Raw genomic sequence first — 20,079 nt, 5'->3', positions numbered from 1 at the left:
TGTGGTCAAATAAAAGGCCACTTCCTGCGACCCATGACAAAGCGAAGAGGTTGACTCTATCCCTCTGTAAGCTGTTGACTACAGAAATGCTGCCTTTCCGCCTAGTGGACACACAGGATTTTAGAGACCTTATGTCTGTCGCTGTGCCCCAGTACCAGATGCCTAGTCGCCACTACTTCTCTAAGAAAGGTGTGCCCGCGCTACACCAGCATGTCGCACACAACATCACCGCTTCCTTGAGAAACTCTGTGTGTGAACGGGTGCATTTCACCACCGATACTTGGACCAGTAAGCATGGACAGGGACGTTACATGTCGCTGACTGGCCACTGGGTAACTATGGTGATAGATGGTGAAGGGTCTGCTGCACAAGTCTTGCCGTCCCCACGACTTGTGTGTCAATCCTCTGTCTGTCCAAGTTCCGCCACTGCTTCTGCATCCTCCACCTCATCTGGGTCCTCCACCTCCGCCCCAAGCCTGCCTGGTCAGGCCACCAGCGTTCTCACTGCGCAGAAGGAATCACGCACCCCTCATTACTATGCTGGTAGCAGAGCGCAACGGCATCAGGCGGTCTTTAGCTTGACATGTCTTTGAAATAGGAGTCACACAGCGACTGAGTTGTGGGCAGCTCTGGAGACTGATTTTGATAAATGGTTGTCTCCACTCAACCTGCAGCCTGGTAAGGCCGTGTGCGACAATGCTGCAAACCTGGGTGCGGCCCTTCGCCTGGGCAAGGTGACACACGTGCCTTGTATGGCTCACGTGTTTAACCTTGTTGTCCAGCAATTTTTAACACACTATCCCGGCCTAGATGGCCTTCTGACCAGGGCACGGAAACTGTCTGCAGTGCTCACTTCCGCCGTTCAACCGCCGCACCTGAGCGACTTGCATCGCTCCAGAAGTCTTTCGGCCTGCCGGTTCATCGCCTGAAATGCGATGTGGCGACACGCTGGAATTCAACTCTCCACATGTTACAGCGACTGTGGCAGCACCGGCGAGCCCTGGTGCAATACGTCATGATGTATAGCCTGGGCCAACGAGATGCAGAAGTGGGGCAGATCACCCTGATGGAGTGATCTCAGATCAAGGACCTATGCACCCTTCTGCACAGTTTCGACATGGCGACGAATATGTTTAGCGCTGACAATGCCATTATCAGCATGACGATTACAGTCATTTACATGCTGGAGCACACGCTAAACACTATTCGTAGTCAGGGGGTGGGACAACAGGAAGGGGAGGAACTACAGGAGGATTCATATGCGCAAGACACAACAACATCACCAAGGTCCAGACGTTCATCATCACCAACGCGGCAGGCATGGGACCATGGGGGACAGGGATCAACAAGGGCGCATGGTAGCAGGTGAGATGTTGAGGAAGGTGCAGGAGGACATGAAGATATGGAGGACGAACTGTCCATGGACATGGAAGACTCAGCAGATGAGGGGGACCTTGGTCAAATTTCAGTTGAAAGAGGTTGGGGGGAGATGACAGAGGAAGAAAGAACGGTTAGCACCTCTATGCCACAAACACAGCGTGGACTTGGTGCGCATGGCTGCGCAAGACACATGAGTGCCTTCTTGTTGCACTACCTCCAACATGACCCTCGTATTGTCAAAATTAGAAGTGATGATGACTACTGGCTTGCCACACTATTAGATCCCCGGGACAAGTCCAAATTTTGTGACATAATTCCACCCATAGAAAGGGACGCACGTATGCAGGAGTATCAGCAGAAGCTGTTACTCGATCTTAGCTCGGCTTTTCCACCAAACAACCGTGCAGGTGAAGGGAGTGATTCTCCCAGTTGTAACTTGACAAACATGGGACGGCCTCGTCATCTTCAACAGTCTACCCGTACCAGTAGGACCGTATCTGGTGCTGGTAACAGCAATTTTATGGAATCTTTTCATAATTTTTTTAGACCCTCCTTTGCAAGGCCACCAGAGACAACAAGTCTGACACATAGTCAACGGATGGAGAGGATGATACAGGAGTATCTCCAAATGAACATCGATGCAATGACTTTGCAAATGGAGCCTTGCTCCTTTTGTGCTTCAAATCTAGAAAAATGTCAAGAGCTCTCCAGTTACGCCTCGAAGATTTTGTCGTGTCCAGCTGCCAGCGTTGTCTCTGAACGTGTCTTCAGTGCTGCTGGGTGTGTGCTGACAGATAAGCGCACGCGTCTGTCCAGTGACAATGTGGACAGACTGACGTTCATCAAAATGAACAAGTCATGGATCCAGAAGGAATTTACTACCCCTGTGTCATCCTGGGGAGAGTAAATGCTTGTGGATTTGGAATGTGCTTGATGCAAATCAAAACATCCTGTTTGCAACTAGGGCACAAGTGCTGCCACTGATAAGGTGTCTGTGTGGGGCCCAATTTTTGGAAAAAAAGGGAGACTCCGCTTGGAGTAACCCTTGCTTGCTGTGTTTTTTAAAAATGATACAAGATGAACAGATCTGAAGGCAAGATGAAGCCAACATCATGTCTCCGCCTGCACTTTTCTCACAAACCTGCATTTTTCCAGGGACACCCTACTCAACACCGTCTACAGACAGCAGCCAGATCTCTGTCCCTCAGATGTGGTCAAATAAAAGGCCACTTACTGCGACCCATGACAAAGCTAAGTGGTTGACTCTATCCCTCTGTAAGCTGTTGGCTACCGAAATGCTGCCTTTACGCGTAGTGGACACACAGGATTTTACAGACCTTATGTCTGTCGCTGTGCCCCAGTACCAGATGCCCAATCACCACTGCTTCTCCAAGAAAAGCATGCCCGCGCTACACCGGCATGTCGCACACAACATCACCACTTCCTTGAGAAAATCTGTGTGCGACAGGGTGCATTTCAACACAGATACTTGGACCAGTAAGCATAGACAGGGTCATTACATGTCACTGACTGGGCACTGGCAAACTATGGTGAGAGATGGAGAAGGGTCTGCTGTACAAGTCTTGCCGTCCCCACGAGTTGTTTCAATCCTTGTTCTGTATGTAGAAGTTAATACACTGCTTCTGCCTCTTCAACCTCGTGTGGGTCCTCTACCTTTGCGCAAACCCTGTGTGGTCAGGCCACCCTTCCTTGCAACTGCGCACAAGGACTACCACACACCTCCTTACTATGCTGGCAGCAGAGCTCAATGCCATCAGGCGGTCAAAGTTTTACTTTGAAATGTATGGGAAATGTGAGTCACACCGCTATTACAGAGAATAGTAGTCAGGCAGGGTCAAAACATTAATTGAGGAACAGGAACAGAATGGGACGGCCAGGACTTAATCAGAAAACAAGCAGAGGTGAAATGCGTATCGGCCAACAAGGTACATAAACAGCAAGCAGGAAAAGTAGTCAGGTAACAAGCACACAAAATCATAAAACTGAACTGGGGGTAAAATTAACCAGAGGTTCATAGCTATGTCTGGCAGTGGTCTGCAGACAGGATGGGCATAAAAAAGGGTGTGGTGTCTTCCCATTGGTTGTAGCTGAATGATGGTATTTCATCTGTGAGATACCCACCAGCTACATTCAGCCAGAGATTCTGCATCTGTCAAGGTAATGCAGCCCAGTGGGTGAGCATAACCTGCGTCCACCTGCGCCGCTGGCATCGACTACTCTCCCATCATCAGCACTATTCATGAAAGGAACACGTTGTCACCTGGCGACCGGAGTACAAATTGACGGAGCGGACTCCGTTGGTGACTTAACAGCCGTGTGCGGCAATGATGCAAACCTGGCTGCGGGCCATCCTCAGGGCAATGTGACACACGTGCCTTTTATGGCTCACGTGTTGATCCGAATTCTCCAGCAATTTTTAAAACACCATCACGGCCTACATGGCCTTGTGCAGCGGGCACGCTCGCTATGTGCTCACTTCCATCGTGCGCACACAGCAGCTCAACAACTTTCATCACTCCGGAAGTCTTAGGGTCTGGCAGTTAAACGCCGGAAATGCGATGTTCCGACACGCAGGAATTGGAATCTGCACATGTTGCAGCGTGTGTGGCAGCACCGCAGAGCCCTGCTGAAATACGGTAAGACATATAGCCTGGGATAAGTTGATCCAGAGGTGGTGCAGATCACGCTGCTGGAGTGGTGTCAGATCAAGGACCTATGCACCCTGCTACACAGTTTTGAAATGTCGACGAAGATGTTTAGCACTGGCAATGTCATTCTCAGCGTGACAATTCTGGTCATCTACATGATGGAGCACACTGTAATTATTATTCGGAGTCAGGTGTTGGGACAAGAGGAAGGGGAGGAAGTACAGGAGGAGTCATATGCGGAAGGGATAACAAGATCTACGAGGTCCAGATGGTCAGCGGCACCTATGCGGCAGTCATGGTGAGGGAGAGGGATTAACAAGGGCGCATAGTATCAGCAAAAAGTGTTGATGAAAGTGCAGGAGCCCATGAAGAAATGGAGGACGAACTGGCGATGGGCATGGAAGACTCAGCAGATGAGTGAGAGCTTGCTCACATTTCGGTTGTGCGAGGTTGTGGGTAGAGGGCAGAGGAAGGATGCACGATTCTCACCTCTCTGCCACCAACACACCAAGGACTTGGTCCTCCTGGATGCACAAGACACATGAGCGCCTTCTTGCTGCACTACCTACATGACCCTCGGATTGTATGAATTTGAAGTAATCCTGAATACTGGGTTGCCACACTGTTAGATCCCCGGTACAAGACAAAATTTGGCGAACTAATTCCTGCCATAGAAATAGACGCACGTATACAGGAGTATCTGCAGAATGTGGTACGCAATCTTAGATCTACTTTTCCACTAAACACCAGTGCTGCACAGAGTGAATCTCAACACTTTGTCATGGATAGGAGGAAATGGTCTTTTACTTGTCCACATCGGAGGGACCGAGGGATGGCTGCTGTGCTGAGATGGCGTTGAGTACGGTGTCCCTGCACAGTTGCACTTTTGGTCATATCCCAAAATGAGTTGAAAAAGGACAGATGCTGTTGGAAAGGGGAACAGGTGTGTTGGAAAGGGGAAAAAAATTTTGGTCCGTGGATTTGGTGGTTAAACAACTGTAACATTTGCTGAAGAAACAACATCTGTTACAGTGGGACTGGCAGATTTGGATAAAGTGGTATATAATCTGTGACCGCTATATAACAAAAATTAATAAGAAAAGAAAGAGAAAGGTATATATCACCTTCAGCAGTCAGTGTCCACCGTGCTCCCAGTTGGAAAAGGAGAGGTTGGCAACTTGAAGGTTTGGTGGAGGATACAGAGCTGTGTGGCTATGAAACTAATAGTAGCCTGAACCGAGTTAGACGCCATTCGGATCTGGAGACTGTGAGCCCTGTTAGCGTCACAGGGTCCACATGCCCACCCAGCCCAGGAACTCCCTGTTAACAACACAGGGGCCATTGAGTACGCTGACCGTGTGCGTAGGGGCCACACCTGTGGACAGCAGGCGCATCAGCAGCAGCAGGCCTGTTAATGCCACTGGGCTGCACAAGCAGGACTGTTAGGACAGGAGCTGGTCTTAACCGTTCTGCGTTACCAACTGTGGTGGTGGCCTGCATCCACCACCCTATCCCTGCCTACCTCTGGCCTAAAGCCGCAATGGGTTCAACACATGGAGGTGTGCTCTTTCGGAGCATAATAGAAGACTGCGCACCTCCTTGTTGGCTCCAGCCCCTTTTATAACCTGGGTCCGCCCCAAACCAGGGTGAACCACAATGCACCTCCTGGAGACAAAAGCAGAGTGACACGTCATGAGTGGCATAACTAGCGTCCTATTTGGAAACGCAACTTCAATGATGACCTCATGGCTGCCATGACCCAAACACCTCACCAGTCATCGTCTGACCATCAATAATGCGGTGACAAGTCATAGGTGTGGGCCTCTGCAAGCCATTTGGGAGGACACCTGATGCCCTGTGGTCTATATGGGACCCCCACATCAGGGCCAGGGCCAAAGAGTTCATTACCGGACCTAGTCTCTGATGCAGGAAGTGCCTGAGCATGCTCAGTAGCATGAAATACAGTCTCTGAAAAAAGACTATCAGCTTTAGCATGGTGTCTAGGCACAAAACAGGACTTAGACCCGGCACAGAATGCAAGCACCTGTGCAAAGAGGCTTTTCACACTTAGTGTGGGAGCATGCGCTGTATCCCGAAATGAAGACTTAGCGTCAGGAATGGCACAGTCAGGCTGAGCATACTCACTAGGCGAAACACTGTAATTATGCTGCAGCTGGGGTACATCGGCACACGCATGCGCACTAGCTGCCTCTCCACACTTAGACGTGGAGGGGAAATTTGTCTTGGAGATGCTGTCTATGAACAGAAGGAAAAGCTAAAGGAAGCCTGACTTTCTATCCCTCCGAATTATGAAATGCAGCAATGAATTCCATGAGTTTGCTATAACATTAGCGTAGCTAAATGTGCATGAGGGTGTGATGTAGAGGTGCTAGAAATAGCTTGTCACCAGTGGGGCACTAATGGAATACAACAGCCAGTTCTATGATGCCACAAAATGGCAGTATTTTGTGCTATCATTATAGCTTCTTAAAAACAGAGCACGAGGTTGTCATGCAGAGGTGCTGCACATAGATTTGCAGTAGTGTGAATAGACAAAAGTACAATAGCCACGTTTAGGATACAACTAGGTACAGTGAGTGTTTGCTAGTATAATGGCTGAGTTTAAAAAAGTTTGAGTGTGCAATGCAGGCAGATGTCCTGCAAATATCGTTCCAATACTGTGAATTGACAAAAGTACAATAGCCACGTTTAGGATACAACTAGGTACAGTGAGTGTTTGCTAGTATAATGGCTGAGTTTAAAAAAGTTTGAGTGTGCAATGCAGGCAGATGTCCTGCAAATATCGTTCCAATACTGTGAATTGACAAAAGTACAATAGCCACGTTTAGGATACAACTAGGTACAGTGAGTGTTTGCTAGTATAATGGCTGAGTTTAAAAAAGTTTGAGTGTGCAATGCAGGCAGACGTGCTGCAAATAACGTTCCAATACTGTGAATAGACAAAAGTACAATAGCCACGTTTAGGATACAACTAGGTACACTGAGTGTTTGCTACTATAAATGGCTGAGTTTAAAAAAGTTTGAGTGTGCAATGCAGGCAGACGTGCTGCAAATAACGTTCCAATACTGTGAATTGACAAAAGTACAATAGCCACGTTTAGGATACAACTAGGTACAGTGAGTGTTTGCTAGTATAATGGCTGAGTTTAAAAAAGTTTGAGTGTGCAATGCAGGCAGACGTGCTGCAAATAACGTTCCAATACTGTGAATTGACAAAAGTACAATAGCCACGTTTAGGATACAACTAGGTACAGTGAGTGTTTGCTAGTATAATGGCTGAGTTTAAAAAAGTTTGAGTGTGCAATGCAGGCAGACGTGCTGCAAATAACGTTCCAATACTGTGAATTGACAAAAGTACAATAGCCACGTTTAGGATACAACTAGGTACACTGAGTGTTTGCTACTATAAATGGCTGAGTTTAAAAAAGTTAGAGTGTGCAATGCAGGCAGACGTGCTGCAAATATCGTTCCAATACTGTGAATAGACAAAAGTACAATAGCCACGTTTAGGATACAACTAGGTACACTGAGTGTTTGCTAGTATAATGGCTTAGTAACAATGAGTTGTAGTGTGCAATGCAGGCAGACGTGCTCTGCAAATGTCTTTGCACTAGTGGGACTATAGCAAAGTCCAATAGCCACGTTTAGGATGCCACTAGGTACACTGAGTGTTTGCTAGTAAAATTGCTTAGTTTAAAAAAGTTGGAGTGTGCAATGCAGGCAGATGTGCTCTGCTAATATCTTTGCACTAGTGGGACTATAGCAAAGTCCAATAGCCACGTATAGGATGCCACTAGGTACACTGAGTGTTTGCTAGTATAATGGCTTAGTTAAAATGAGTTTGAGTGTGCAATGCAGGCAGACGCGCTATGCAAATGTCTTTGCACTAGTGGGACTATAGCAAAGTCCAATAGCCACGTATAGGATGCCACTAGGTACACTGAGTGTTTGCTAGTATAATGGCTTGGTTTTAATGAGTTGGAGTGTGCAATGCAGGCAGACGCGCTCTGCAAATGTCTTTGCACTAGTGGGACTATAGCAAAGTCCAATAGCCACGTATAGGATGCCACTAGGTACACTGAGTGTTTGCTAGTATAATGGCTTGGTTAGAATGAGTTGTAGTGTGCAATGCAGGCAGATGTGCTCTGCTAATGTCTTTGCACTAGTGGGACTATAGCAAAGTCCAATAGCCACGTATAGGATGCCACTAGGTACACTGAGTGTTTGCTAGTATAATGGCTTAGTTAAAATGAGTTTGAGTGTGCAATGCAGGCAGACGCGCTATGCAAATGTCTTTGCACTAGTGGGACTATAGCAAAGTCCAATAGCCACGTATAGGATGCCACTAGGTACACTGAGTGTTTGCTAGTATAATGGCTTGGTTAGAATGAGTTGTAGTGTGCAATGCAGGCAGATGTGCTCTGCTAATGTCTTTGCACTAGTGGGACTATAGCAAAGTCCAATAGCCACGTATAGGATGCCACTAGGTACACTGAGTGTTTGCTAGTATAATGGCTTAGTTAAAATGAGTTTGAGTGTGCAATGCCGGCAGACGCGCTATGCAAATGTCTTTGCACTAGTGGGACTATAGCAAAGTCCAATAGCCACGTATAGGATGCCACTAGGTACACTGAGTGTTTGCTAGTATAATGGCTTGGTTTTAATGAGTTGGAGTGTGCAATGCAGGCAGACGCGCTCTGCAAATGTCTTTGCACTAGTGGGACTATAGCAAAGTCCAATAGCCACGTATAGGATGCCACTAGGTACACTGAGTGTTTGCTAGTATAATGGCTTGGTTAGAATGAGTTGTAGTGTGCAATGCAGGCAGATGTGCTCTGCTAATGTCTTTGCACTAGTGGGACTATAGCAAAGTCCAATAGCCACGTATAGGATGCCACTAGGTACACTGAGTGTTTGCTAGTATAATGGCTTAGTTAAAATGAGTTTGAGTGTGCAATGCAGGCAGACGCGCTATGCAAATGTCTTTGCACTAGTGGGACTATAGCAAAGTCCAATAGCCACGTATAGGATGCCACTAGGTACACTGAGTGTTTGCTAGTATAATGGCTTGGTTAGAATGAGTTGTAGTGTGCAATGCAGGCAGATGTGCTCTGCTAATGTCTTTGCACTAGTGGGACTATAGCAAAGTCCAATAGCCACGTATAGGATGCCACTAGGTACACTGAGTGTTTGCTAGTATAATGGCTTAGTTAAAATGAGTTTGAGTGTGCAATGCCGGCAGACGCGCTATGCAAATGTCTTTGCACTAGTGGGGCTATAGCAAAGTCCAATAGCCACGTATAGGATGCCACTAGGTACACTGAGTGTTTGCTAGTATAATGGCTTGGTTTTAATGAGTTGGAGTGTGCAATGCAGGCAGACGCGCTCTGCAAATGTCTTTGCACTAGTGGGACTATAGCAAAGTCCAATAGCCTACTTATAGGATGCCACTAGGTACACTGAGTGTTTGCTAGTATAATGGCTTGGTTAGAATGAGTTGTAGTGTGCAATGCAGGCAGACGCGCTCTGCAAATGTCTTTGCACTAGTGGGACTATAGCAAAGTCCAATAGCCACGTATAGGATGCCACTAGGTACACTGAGTGTTTGCTAGTATAATGGCTTGGTTAGAATGAGTTGTAGTGTGCAATGCAGGCAGACGCGCTCTGCAAATGTCTTTGCACTAGTGGGACTATAGCAAAGTCCAATAGCCACGTATAGGATGCCACTAGGTACACTGAGTGTTTGCTAGTATAATGGCTTAGTTATCAGTTGGAGTGTGCAGAGGACAAGAGGGTACAGTGGCAGGATTGTGGTGCTCTGGGTAGAGGAATGGAAGCCTGCCTTTCTATTCCCTCCTAATGGTGAAATGCAGGTAGGAAATCCCTGACCTGGGCTACACAGACGCTGTTGCTGTTTGCAGGACCTGTCACCTATGGCTCTCTGACCCTGCCGGTTGGAGCCCTTAAAAGGACTGCTATAAAGTGCTCTCCCTAAGCTGTCTAACGCTGTGTATGCAGCGCATACAGCTGTATCGGCTATAGGACTCAGGAAGACGGAGCTGCGACAGTGATGTCTGACACCAAAGACGCAGAAGGCAGATAATGGCGTCCGTGAAGAAAATGTCCGGTTTTATAATGCAGGGACATGTGACATGCAGATCCTATCACACATGCCGTTGCTTCTCTGGCTCAAAGTCCACTTAGCTGTGTGTGTGTCTGGGATTGGCTGACATGCTGGCCCGCCCCACAAGACGCGCGCACTTAGGGAAGGAAGACAAGAAAAAAAAAAAAAAAAAATGGCGATCGCCATTATAGAAACAGCAGTGATCTGAAGGCGCTGTTCACGCACACTATACACTGAAATGTGATAATAGTTTGATTCACAGAGTGACTTACACTATTACAGCAGAAACCAAGCTATGATTTAGCTGTTTTTTGGCTGCTAGAACCGTTCTCGAACGTTTCTAGAACTACCGAGCTTTTGCAAAAAGCTCGAGTTCTAGTTCGATCTAGAACATGCCCCAAAATCACTCGAGCCGCGAACTGGAGAACCACGAACCACGAACCGCGCTCAACTCTATTTATAACATTGGATGTGAAAATGAAAATTATATTTTTTCCCACTAAAATGCTGCTTTATACTCAAGTTTTTCATTTTGCCAAGTCTTAAAAGAAAAAGTGGACCACACAAATGGTTGTGAAATTTCTACTGAGTTTGCTAACACCCAATTTGTGGTAGGAAACTGCTGTTTAGGCACTTTGCAAGGCTTAAAATGGGAGGTGCGCTATTTCAATTTAAGACCACCATTTTGGATGTAATATACTTTATACATCATTGTCACATTTGAAGAGTCCCTGACATGCGAAATCAGCAGAAACCCCCACAAGTGACCCCATTTTGGAAACTCTCCATTGACAGCAGTCTGACCCTATTCTCAAAATAAATTTGGATCATTGTGGTGGGACCTGCATCAATCATTCCTTTGTCACAGAGCATGTGTATATATAAGATTTCTTTGTGCTTTGTCACCTTAGTGAAGTAGTATTGACATGACAGTAAAAAAACTAGAAAGTAAATGCAATTTGAAAAAAACCATAGCGAAAAATATTAAACATTTATTAAGTCTTTTGTTAGTATGTTTCTGCTAAAAAAAGTTTAACTTATCATCATTTCATGGTTGGGGTATTAATGACCTCACAAAGTAATCCTCCTATCCCACATAAAACATAATAGCAGCTGGGTGGTGATGGGTGGTGATGGGGCAGAAACCAATATACCTCTAATCCTCTAGGACTTCCCTACAAAATCTATTTTTTTGTTTACCGTACCCTAAGTTGTACACAGTCTAAAAATATGATCTAACTGAACTCTAACATCTATGATAAAACATGGAATGATAACAAATGATTAAAAAGAATTTCTTCTATCTGACTATACCTGAGCAGACAACTCCAGCATCTTCATTGTGGCCACAGTTGTTTACTGTATATGGTTGGTGTTGACAGTCCCATACACGTTGTTCATTGCCGGTGCATTGCACATCATCCAATACAATTTGTCCTTGTCCTTGGCCAAAAGCAGCACTGCCATTAGCTGCAAGTGCGTTGCCACAATGTAACTGCCTGCATACAACTTGTGCAGCGTTCAAATCAAAATAATCATCACACACAGTTCCCCATGCTCCATTATAGAGGATTTCTACACGACCGTTACATTGACCATTGCCATTTACCAGTCTTAAAGACATGACTGAACCTAAAAATAAAATAGGAAAATTGTAATTTCCAAAAATTTTACACTTAAAATAGTCTCAACGAAATAGTCCAAACAGGGTAGTCAACTTAATCTTATTTTTTCTGGACATTTAAAAAAAAAAAAACAACCTGAAAGACAATTCTTTTTATAGACACATGGAAAAACCATGGGAAATCATTAAGATTACAAGGGATATTTGTCTGCAGTCCATATATTTGATAACAAACCATTAGCTGCATTCACTGAAAACTAAAACATGATGATAAATGCAGTCAAAATAACTTGTATAAGTTTTTTCAGACTCAAAAACATCATGGATGCCTTACTTATTTTTGCTGACAGGGCCAAAAAGTGACTAATTTTTATGCACTGTCATGAAGGTTCTGGATGGCTGGCTACACTTTTTTCTTACCTGCACAAAATATTGAATAAAAGTGCAATGTGTCAGCGGGTCAACTTCCATCTTAATCGGAATTCCAGCCTTCTGATATCCTGTTTACCCTCACTTATACATGCATTAAGAGAGTGAAGATTCTTTTTTAACTGAATATTCTCTTTAAACCTCCTGCACAGGACCTTTGAAGCATGTGGGTAACTCAAAAAGGCCATCATACTTTTTGTTCTCTACCGCCTTTTTCATTCTACTTTTTTGCCACAATAAATTTAACTCTTGAGACAGTGAGTGCTGCTATTTTTATTTCTTATCTTAAACCACTTTTATACTTCCACTTTTATACGCTATAGATATGTGTGAACCTCTGTGTCCAGTCTTGGCATCTCGGTGTGCCAAAAATGTACATTTTCATTCCATACCATTCAAAATAATTAGTATGGGTCATTTGACAAATATATACTTTACATTAGCATCATTTTTGAATTGTAGTTTTTTGTTAAACATGTAGAGGGGTTAAATTTTTAACAGTAACTTTTTTATTTTTGCCACAAACGTTACAAAAAATGTTTTATTACGGAGTCTGGACCACTTAAAATTTAAAATGACTTTTAGCGACCTACATTTAGAAAAAAGCCTAAAAGTGACCCCATTTTTATTAACTGACTTTTGAAAGTACTCAAAAACACATTTAAAAAGGTAGTTATCCCTTCAGGCGCTTCAAGGAATTAAAATGAAGAAGTGAAAAGAAAACATTAGTTATTTCCACAAAAATGTTACTTTGGTCCTATATTTTACATTTTTTTCAAGAGTGGAAGGAGAAAAGGACCTCATAATTTTTTGTGCAATTTATGTTGAGTCCGTTAATACTGAATTTGTGTTCAGAAACTACTGTTTGGGCGCAAAGCAGGGCTAGTAAAGGAAATGCACTTTTTGTTTTTTAGAGGATAATTTTGGATGTAATAGACTGAAAGACTGCAGACAGCATGTTGCATTTGTGGAGTCTCTAGGGAACCAAAACAGACAAAAAGATTAGAAGTGACCAATTTTTAAAACTACACCACAGAAGGAAATCATTGAGGTGTGTGTTGAGCATATTGAACACATAGGTGATTCACAGATGTTTACAACATTGGGGCGTCGAATTGAAAAACAACAAATTGTTACTGTGGCCTCTAATGTTTAATTTTCCCAAGAATTAAAAACAGAAAAATAACCAAAAAATGTATTGTGAAATGTTTTTGATTACATCATTACCCCCAAATCTGTTCAGAAACTACTGTTGGACACATAGCATTGCTTGGAAGAGACATAGTGGCACTTATATTCTGTAGCTCAATTTTGGCTAAAATACTGTAGATTGTGGAAGCTATTTTGCATCTTCAGAGCCCCTAATATGCTAAAACAGCAACAAAAAAACAAAAAATGAAGCCATATTGGAGTCTACAACCCTCAAGGAATTCATGTATAGGTATTGTGAACATCTAGGTCTAACGGGGTCTTTACAGAGCTTTATAACATTGGATGTGAAAATGAAAATTATATTTTTTCCCACTAAAATGCTGCTTTATACTCAAGTTTTTCATTTTGCCAAGTCTTAAAAGAAAAAGTGGACCACACAAATGGTTGTGAAATTTCTACTGAGTTTGCTAACACCCAATTTGTGGTAGGAAACTGCTGTTTAGGCACTTTGCAAGGCTTAAAATGGGAGGTGCGCTATTTCAATTTAAGACCACCATTTTGGATGTAATATACTTTATACATCATTGTCACATTTGAAGAGTCCCTGACATGCGAAATCAGCAGAAACCCCCACAAGTGACCCCATTTTGGAAACTCTCCATTGACAGCAGTCTGACCCTATTCTCAAAATAAATTTGGATCATTGTGGTGGGACCTGCATCAATCATTCCTTTGTCACAGAGCATGTGTATATATAAGATTTCTTTGTGCTTTGTCACCTTAGTGAAGTAGTATTGACATGACAGTAAAAAAACTAGAAAGTAAATGCAATTTGAAAAAAACCATAGCGAAAAATATTAAACATTTATTAAGTCTTTTGTTAGTATGTTTCTTCTAAAAAAAGTTTAACTTATCATCATTTCATGGTTGGGGTATTAATGACCTCACAAAGTAATCCTCCTATCCCACATAAAACATAATAGCAGCTGGGTGGTGATGGGTTGTGATGGGGCAGAAACCAATATACCTCTAATCCTCTAGGACTTCCCTACAAAATCTATTTTTTGTTTACAGTACCCTAAGTTGTACACAGTCTAAAAATATGATCTACCTGAACTCTAACATCTATGATAAAACATGGAATGATAACAAATGATTAAAAAGAATTTCTTCTATCTGACTATACCTGAGCAGACAACTCCAGCATCTTCATTGTGGCCACAGTTGTTTACTGTATATGGTTGGTGTTGACAGTCCCATACACGTTGTTCATTGCCAGTGCATTGCACATCATCCAATACAATTTGTCCTTGTCCTTGGCCAAAAGCAGCACTGCCATTAGCTGCAAGTGCGTTGCCACAATGTAACTGCCTGCATACAACTTGTGCAGCGTTCAAATCAAAATAATCATCACACACAGTTCCCCATGCTCCATTATAGAGGATTTCTACACGACCGTTACATTGACCATTGCCATTTACCAGTCTTAAAGACATGTCTGAACCTAAAAATAAAATAGGAAAATTGTCATTTCCAAAAATTTTACACTTTAAATAGTCTCAACGAAATAGTCCAAACAGGGTAGTCAACCTTATCTTATTTTTTCTGGACATTTAAAAAAAAAAAAAAAAAACCTGAAAGACAATACTTTTTATAGACACATGGAAAAACCATGGGAAATCATTAAGATTACAAGTGATATTTGTCTGCAGTCCATATATTTGATAACAAACCATTAGCTGCATTCACTGAAAACTAAAACATGATGATAAATGCAGTCAAAATAACTTGTATAAGTTTTTTCAGGCTCAAAAACATCATGGATGCCTTACTTATTTTTGCTGACAGGGCCAAAAAGTGACTAATTTTTATGCACTGTCATGAAGGTTCTGGATGGCTGGCTACACTTTTTTCTTACCTGCACAAAATATTGAATAAAAGTGCAATGTGTCAGCGGGTCAACTTCCATCTTAATCGGAATTCCAGCCTTCTGATATCCTGTTTACCCTCACTTATACATGCATTAAGAGAGTGAATATTCTTTTTTAACTGAATATTCTCTTTAAACCTCCTGCACAGGACCTTTGAAGCATGTGGGTAACTCAAAAAGGCCATCATACTTTTTGTTCTCTACCGCCTTTTTCATTCTACTTTTTTGCCACAATAAATTTAACTCTTGAGACAGTGAGTGCTGCTATTTTTATTTCTTATCTTAAACCACTTTTATACTTCCACTTTTATACGCTATAGATATGTCTGAACCTCTGTGTCCAGTCTTGGCATCTCGGTGTGCCAAAAATGTACATTTTCATTCCATACCATTTAAAATAATTAGTATGGGTCATTTGACAAATATATACTTTACATTAGCATCATTTTTGAATTGTAGTTTTTTGTTAAACATGTAGAGGGGTTAAATTTTTAACAGTAACTTTTTTATTTTTGCCACAAACGTTACAAAAAATGTTTTATTACGGAGTCTGGACCACTTAAAATTTAAAATGACTTTTAGCGACCTACATTTAGAAAAAAGCCTAAAAGTGACCCCATTTTTATTAACTGACTTTTGAAAGTACTCAAAAACACATTTAAAAAGGTAGTTATCCCTTCAGGCGCTTCAAGGAATTAAAATGAAGAAGTGAAAAGAAAACATTAGTTATTTCCACAAAAATGTTACTTTGGTCCTATATTTTACATTTTTTTCAAGAGTGGAAGGAGAAAAGGACCTCATAATTTTTTGTGCAATTTATGTTGAGTCCGTTAATACTGAATTTGTGGTCAGAAACTACTGTTTGGGCGCAAAGCAGGGCTAGTAAAGGAAATGCACTTTTTGTTTTTTAGAGGATAATTTTGGATGTAATAGACTGAAAGACTGCAGACAGCATGTTGCATTTGTGGAGTCTCTAGGGAACCAAAACAGACAAAAAGATTAGAAGTGACCAATTTTTAAAACTACACCACAGAAGGAAATCATTGAGGTGTGTGTTGAGCATATTGAACACATAGGTGATTCACAGATGTTTACAACATTGGGGCGTCGAATTGAAAAACAACAAATTGTTACTGTGGCCTCTAATGTTTAATTTTCCCAAGAATTAAAAACAGAAAAATAACCAAAAAATGTATTGTGAAATGTTTTTGATTACATCATTACCCCCAAATCTGTTCAGAAACTACTGTTGGACACATAGCATTGCTTGGAAGAGACATAGTGGCACTTATATTCTGTAGCTCAATTTTGGCTAAAATACTGTAGATTGTGGAAGCTATTTTGCATCTTCAGAGCCCCTAATATGCTAAAACAGCAACAAAAAAACAAAAAATGAAGCCATATTGGAGTCTACAACCCTCAAGGAATTCATGTATAGGTATTGTGAACATCTAGGTCTAACGGGGTCTTTACAGAGCTTTATAACATTGGATGTGAAAATGAAAATTATATTTTTTCCCACTAAAATGCTGCTTTATACTCAAGTTTTTCATTTTGCCAAGTCTTAAAAGAAAAAGTGGACCACACAAATGGTTGTGAAATTTCTACTGAGTTTGCTAACACCCAATTTGTGGTAGGAAACTGCTGTTTAGGCACTTTGCAAGGCTTAAAATGGGAGGTGCGCTATTTCAATTTAAGACCACCATTTTGGATGTAATATACTTTATACATCATTGTCACATTTGAAGAGTCCCTGACATGCGAAATCAGCAGAAACCCCCACAAGTGACCCCATTTTGGAAACTCTCCATTGACAGCAGTCTGACCCTATTCTCAAAATAAATTTGGATCATTGTGGTGGGACCTGCATCAATCATAACTTTGTCACAGAGCATGTGTATATATAAGATTTCTTTGTGCTTTGTCACCTTAGTGAAGTAGTATTGACATGACAGTAAAAAAACTAGAAAGTAAATGCAATTTGAAAAAAACCATAGCGAAAAATATTAAACATTTATTAAGTCTTTTGTTAGTATGTTTCTGCTAAAAAAAGTTTAACTTATCATCATTTCATGGTTGGGGTATTAATGACCTCACAAAGTAATCCTCCTATCCCACATAAAACATAATAGCAGCTGGGTGGTGATGGGTTGTGATGGGGCAGAAACCAATATACCTCTAATCCTCTAGGACTTCCCTACAAAATCTATTTTTTGTTTACAGTACCCTAAGTTGTACACAGTCTAAAAATATGATCTACCTGAACTCTAACATCTATGATAAAACATGGAATGATAACAAATGATTAAAAAGAATTTCTTCTATCTGACTATACCTGAGCAGACAACTCCAGCATCTTCATTGTGGCCACAGTTGTTTACTGTATATGGTTGGTGTTGACAGTCCCATACACGTTGTTCATTGCCAGTGCATTGCACATCATCCAATACAATTTGTCCTTGTCCTTGGCCAAAAGCAGCACTGCCATTAGCTGCAAGTGCGTTGCCACAATGTAACTGCCTGCATACCACTTGTGCAGCGTTCAAATCAAAATAATCATCACACACAGTTCCCCATGCTCCATTATAGAGGATTTCTACACGACCGTTACATTGACCATTGCCATTTACCAGTCTTAAAGACATGTCTGAACCTAAAAATAAAATAGGAAAATTGTCATTTCCAAAAATTTTACACTTTAAATAGTCTCAACGAAATAGTCCAAACAGGGTAGTCAACCTTATCTTATTTTTTCTGGACATTTAAAAAAAAAAAAAAAAAACCTGAAAGACAATACTTTTTATAGACACATGGAAAAACCATGGGAAATCATTAAGATTACAAGTGATATTTGTCTGCAGTCCATATATTTGATAACAAACCATTAGCTGCATTCACTGAAAACTAAAACATGATGATAAATGCAGTCAAAATAACTTGTATAAGTTTTTTCAGGCTCAAAAACATCATGGATGCCTTACTTATTTTTGCTGACAGGGCCAAAAAGTGACTAATTTTTATGCACTGTCATGAAGGTTCTGGATGGCTGGCTACACTTTTTTCTTACCTGCACAAAATATTGAATAAAAGTGCAATGTGTCAGCGGGTCAACTTCCATCTTAATCGGAATTCCAGCCTTCTGATATCCTGTTTACCCTCACTTATACATGCATTAAGAGAGTGAATATTCTTTTTTAACTGAATATTCTCTTTAAACCTCCTGCACAGGACCTTTGAAGCATGTGGGTAACTCAAAAAGGCCATCATACTTTTTGTTCTCTACCGCCTTTTTCATTCTACTTTTTTGCCACAATAAATTTAACTCTTGAGACAGTGAGTGCTGCTATTTTTATTTCTTATCTTGAACCACTTTTATACTTCCACTTTTATACGCTATAGATATGTGTGAACCTCTGTGTCCAGTCTTGGCATCTCGGTGTGCCAAAAATGTACATTTTCATTCCATACCATTTAAAATAATTAGTATGGGTCATTTGACAAATATATACTTTACATTAGCATCATTTTTGAATTGTAGTTTTTTGTTAAACATGTAGAGGGGTTACATTTTTAACAGTAACTTTTTTATTTTTGCCACAAACGTTACAAAAAACTGTTTTATTACGGAGTCTGGACCACTTAAAATTTAAAATGACTTTTAGCGACCTACATTTAGAAAAAAGCCTAAAAGTGACCCCATTTTTATTAACTGACTTTTGAAAGTACTCAAAAACACATTTAAAAAGGTAGTTATCCCTTCAGGCGCTTCAAGGAATTAAAATGAAGAAGTGAAAAGAAAAAATTAGTTATTTCCACAAAAATGTTACTTTCGTCCTATATTTTACATTTTTTTCAAGAGTGGAAGGAGAAAAGGACCTCATAAGTTTTTTGTGCAATTTATGTTGAGTCCGTTAATACTGAATTTGTGGTCAGAAACTACTGTTTGGGCGCAAAGCAGGGCTAGTAAAGGAAATGCACTTTTTGTTTTTTAGAGGATAATTTTGGATGTAATAGACTGAAAGACTGCAGACAGCATGTTGCATTTGTGGAGTCTCTAGGGAACCAAAACAGACGAAAAGATTAGAAGTGACCAATTTTTAAAACTACACCACAGAAGGAAATCATTGAGGTGTGTGTTGAGCATATTGAACACATAGGTGATTCACAGATGTTTACAACATTGGGGCGTCGAATTGAAAAACAACAAATTGTTACTGTGGCCTCTAATGTTTAATTTTCCCAAGAATTAAAAACAGAAAAATAACCAAAAAATGTATTGTGAAATGTTTTTGATTACATCATTACCCCCAAATCTGTTCAGAAACTACTGTTGGACACATAGCATTGCTTGGAAGAGACATAGTGGCACTTATATTCTGTAGCTCAATTTTGGCTAAAATACTGTAGATTGTGGAAGCTATTTTGCATCTTCAGAGCCCCTAATATGCTAAAACAGCAACAAAAAAGCAAAAAATGAAGCCATATTGGAGTCTACAACCCTCAAGGAATTCATGTATAGGTATTGTGAACATCTAGGTCTAACGGGGTCTTTACAGAGCTTTATAACATTGGATGTGAAAATGAAAATTATATTTTTTCCCACTAAAATGCTGCTTTATACTCAAGTTTTTCATTTTGCCAAGTCTTAAAAGAAAAAGTGGACCACACAAATGGTTGTGAAATTTCTACTGAGTTTGCTAACACCCAACTTGTGATAGGAAACTGCTGTTTAGGCACTTTGCAAGGCTTA

The 20,079-nt window shown here is 41.4% G+C and overlaps 1 protein-coding gene across 1 annotated transcript in view; it reads right to left on the bottom strand.

Annotated features, from left to right (window-relative positions):
* Positions 1–11,494: 11,494 nt before the first annotated feature.
* LOC142312633 (scavenger receptor cysteine-rich domain-containing protein DMBT1-like) overlaps positions 11,495–20,079 on the bottom strand; it is a 118,363-nt gene continuing 109,778 nt past the window's right edge. Inside the window, exons 15-17 of the mRNA XM_075351630.1 lie at positions 17,665–17,982; positions 14,586–14,903; positions 11,495–11,826 (exon numbers count right to left, since the gene is read on the bottom strand). Of these exons, the coding sequence (XP_075207745.1) occupies positions 11,495–11,826; positions 14,586–14,903; positions 17,665–17,982 (968 nt within the window). The remainder of the gene's footprint in view (positions 11,827–14,585; positions 14,904–17,664; positions 17,983–20,079) is intronic.

The sequence above is a fragment of the Anomaloglossus baeobatrachus genome, chromosome 5 (assembly GCF_048569485.1).
Source record: "Anomaloglossus baeobatrachus isolate aAnoBae1 chromosome 5, aAnoBae1.hap1, whole genome shotgun sequence".
NCBI lineage: Eukaryota > Metazoa > Chordata > Amphibia > Anura > Aromobatidae > Anomaloglossus > Anomaloglossus baeobatrachus.
Note: the sequence above shows the minus strand (reverse complement) of the source record. Positions and strands in the feature narration are given on the sequence as shown.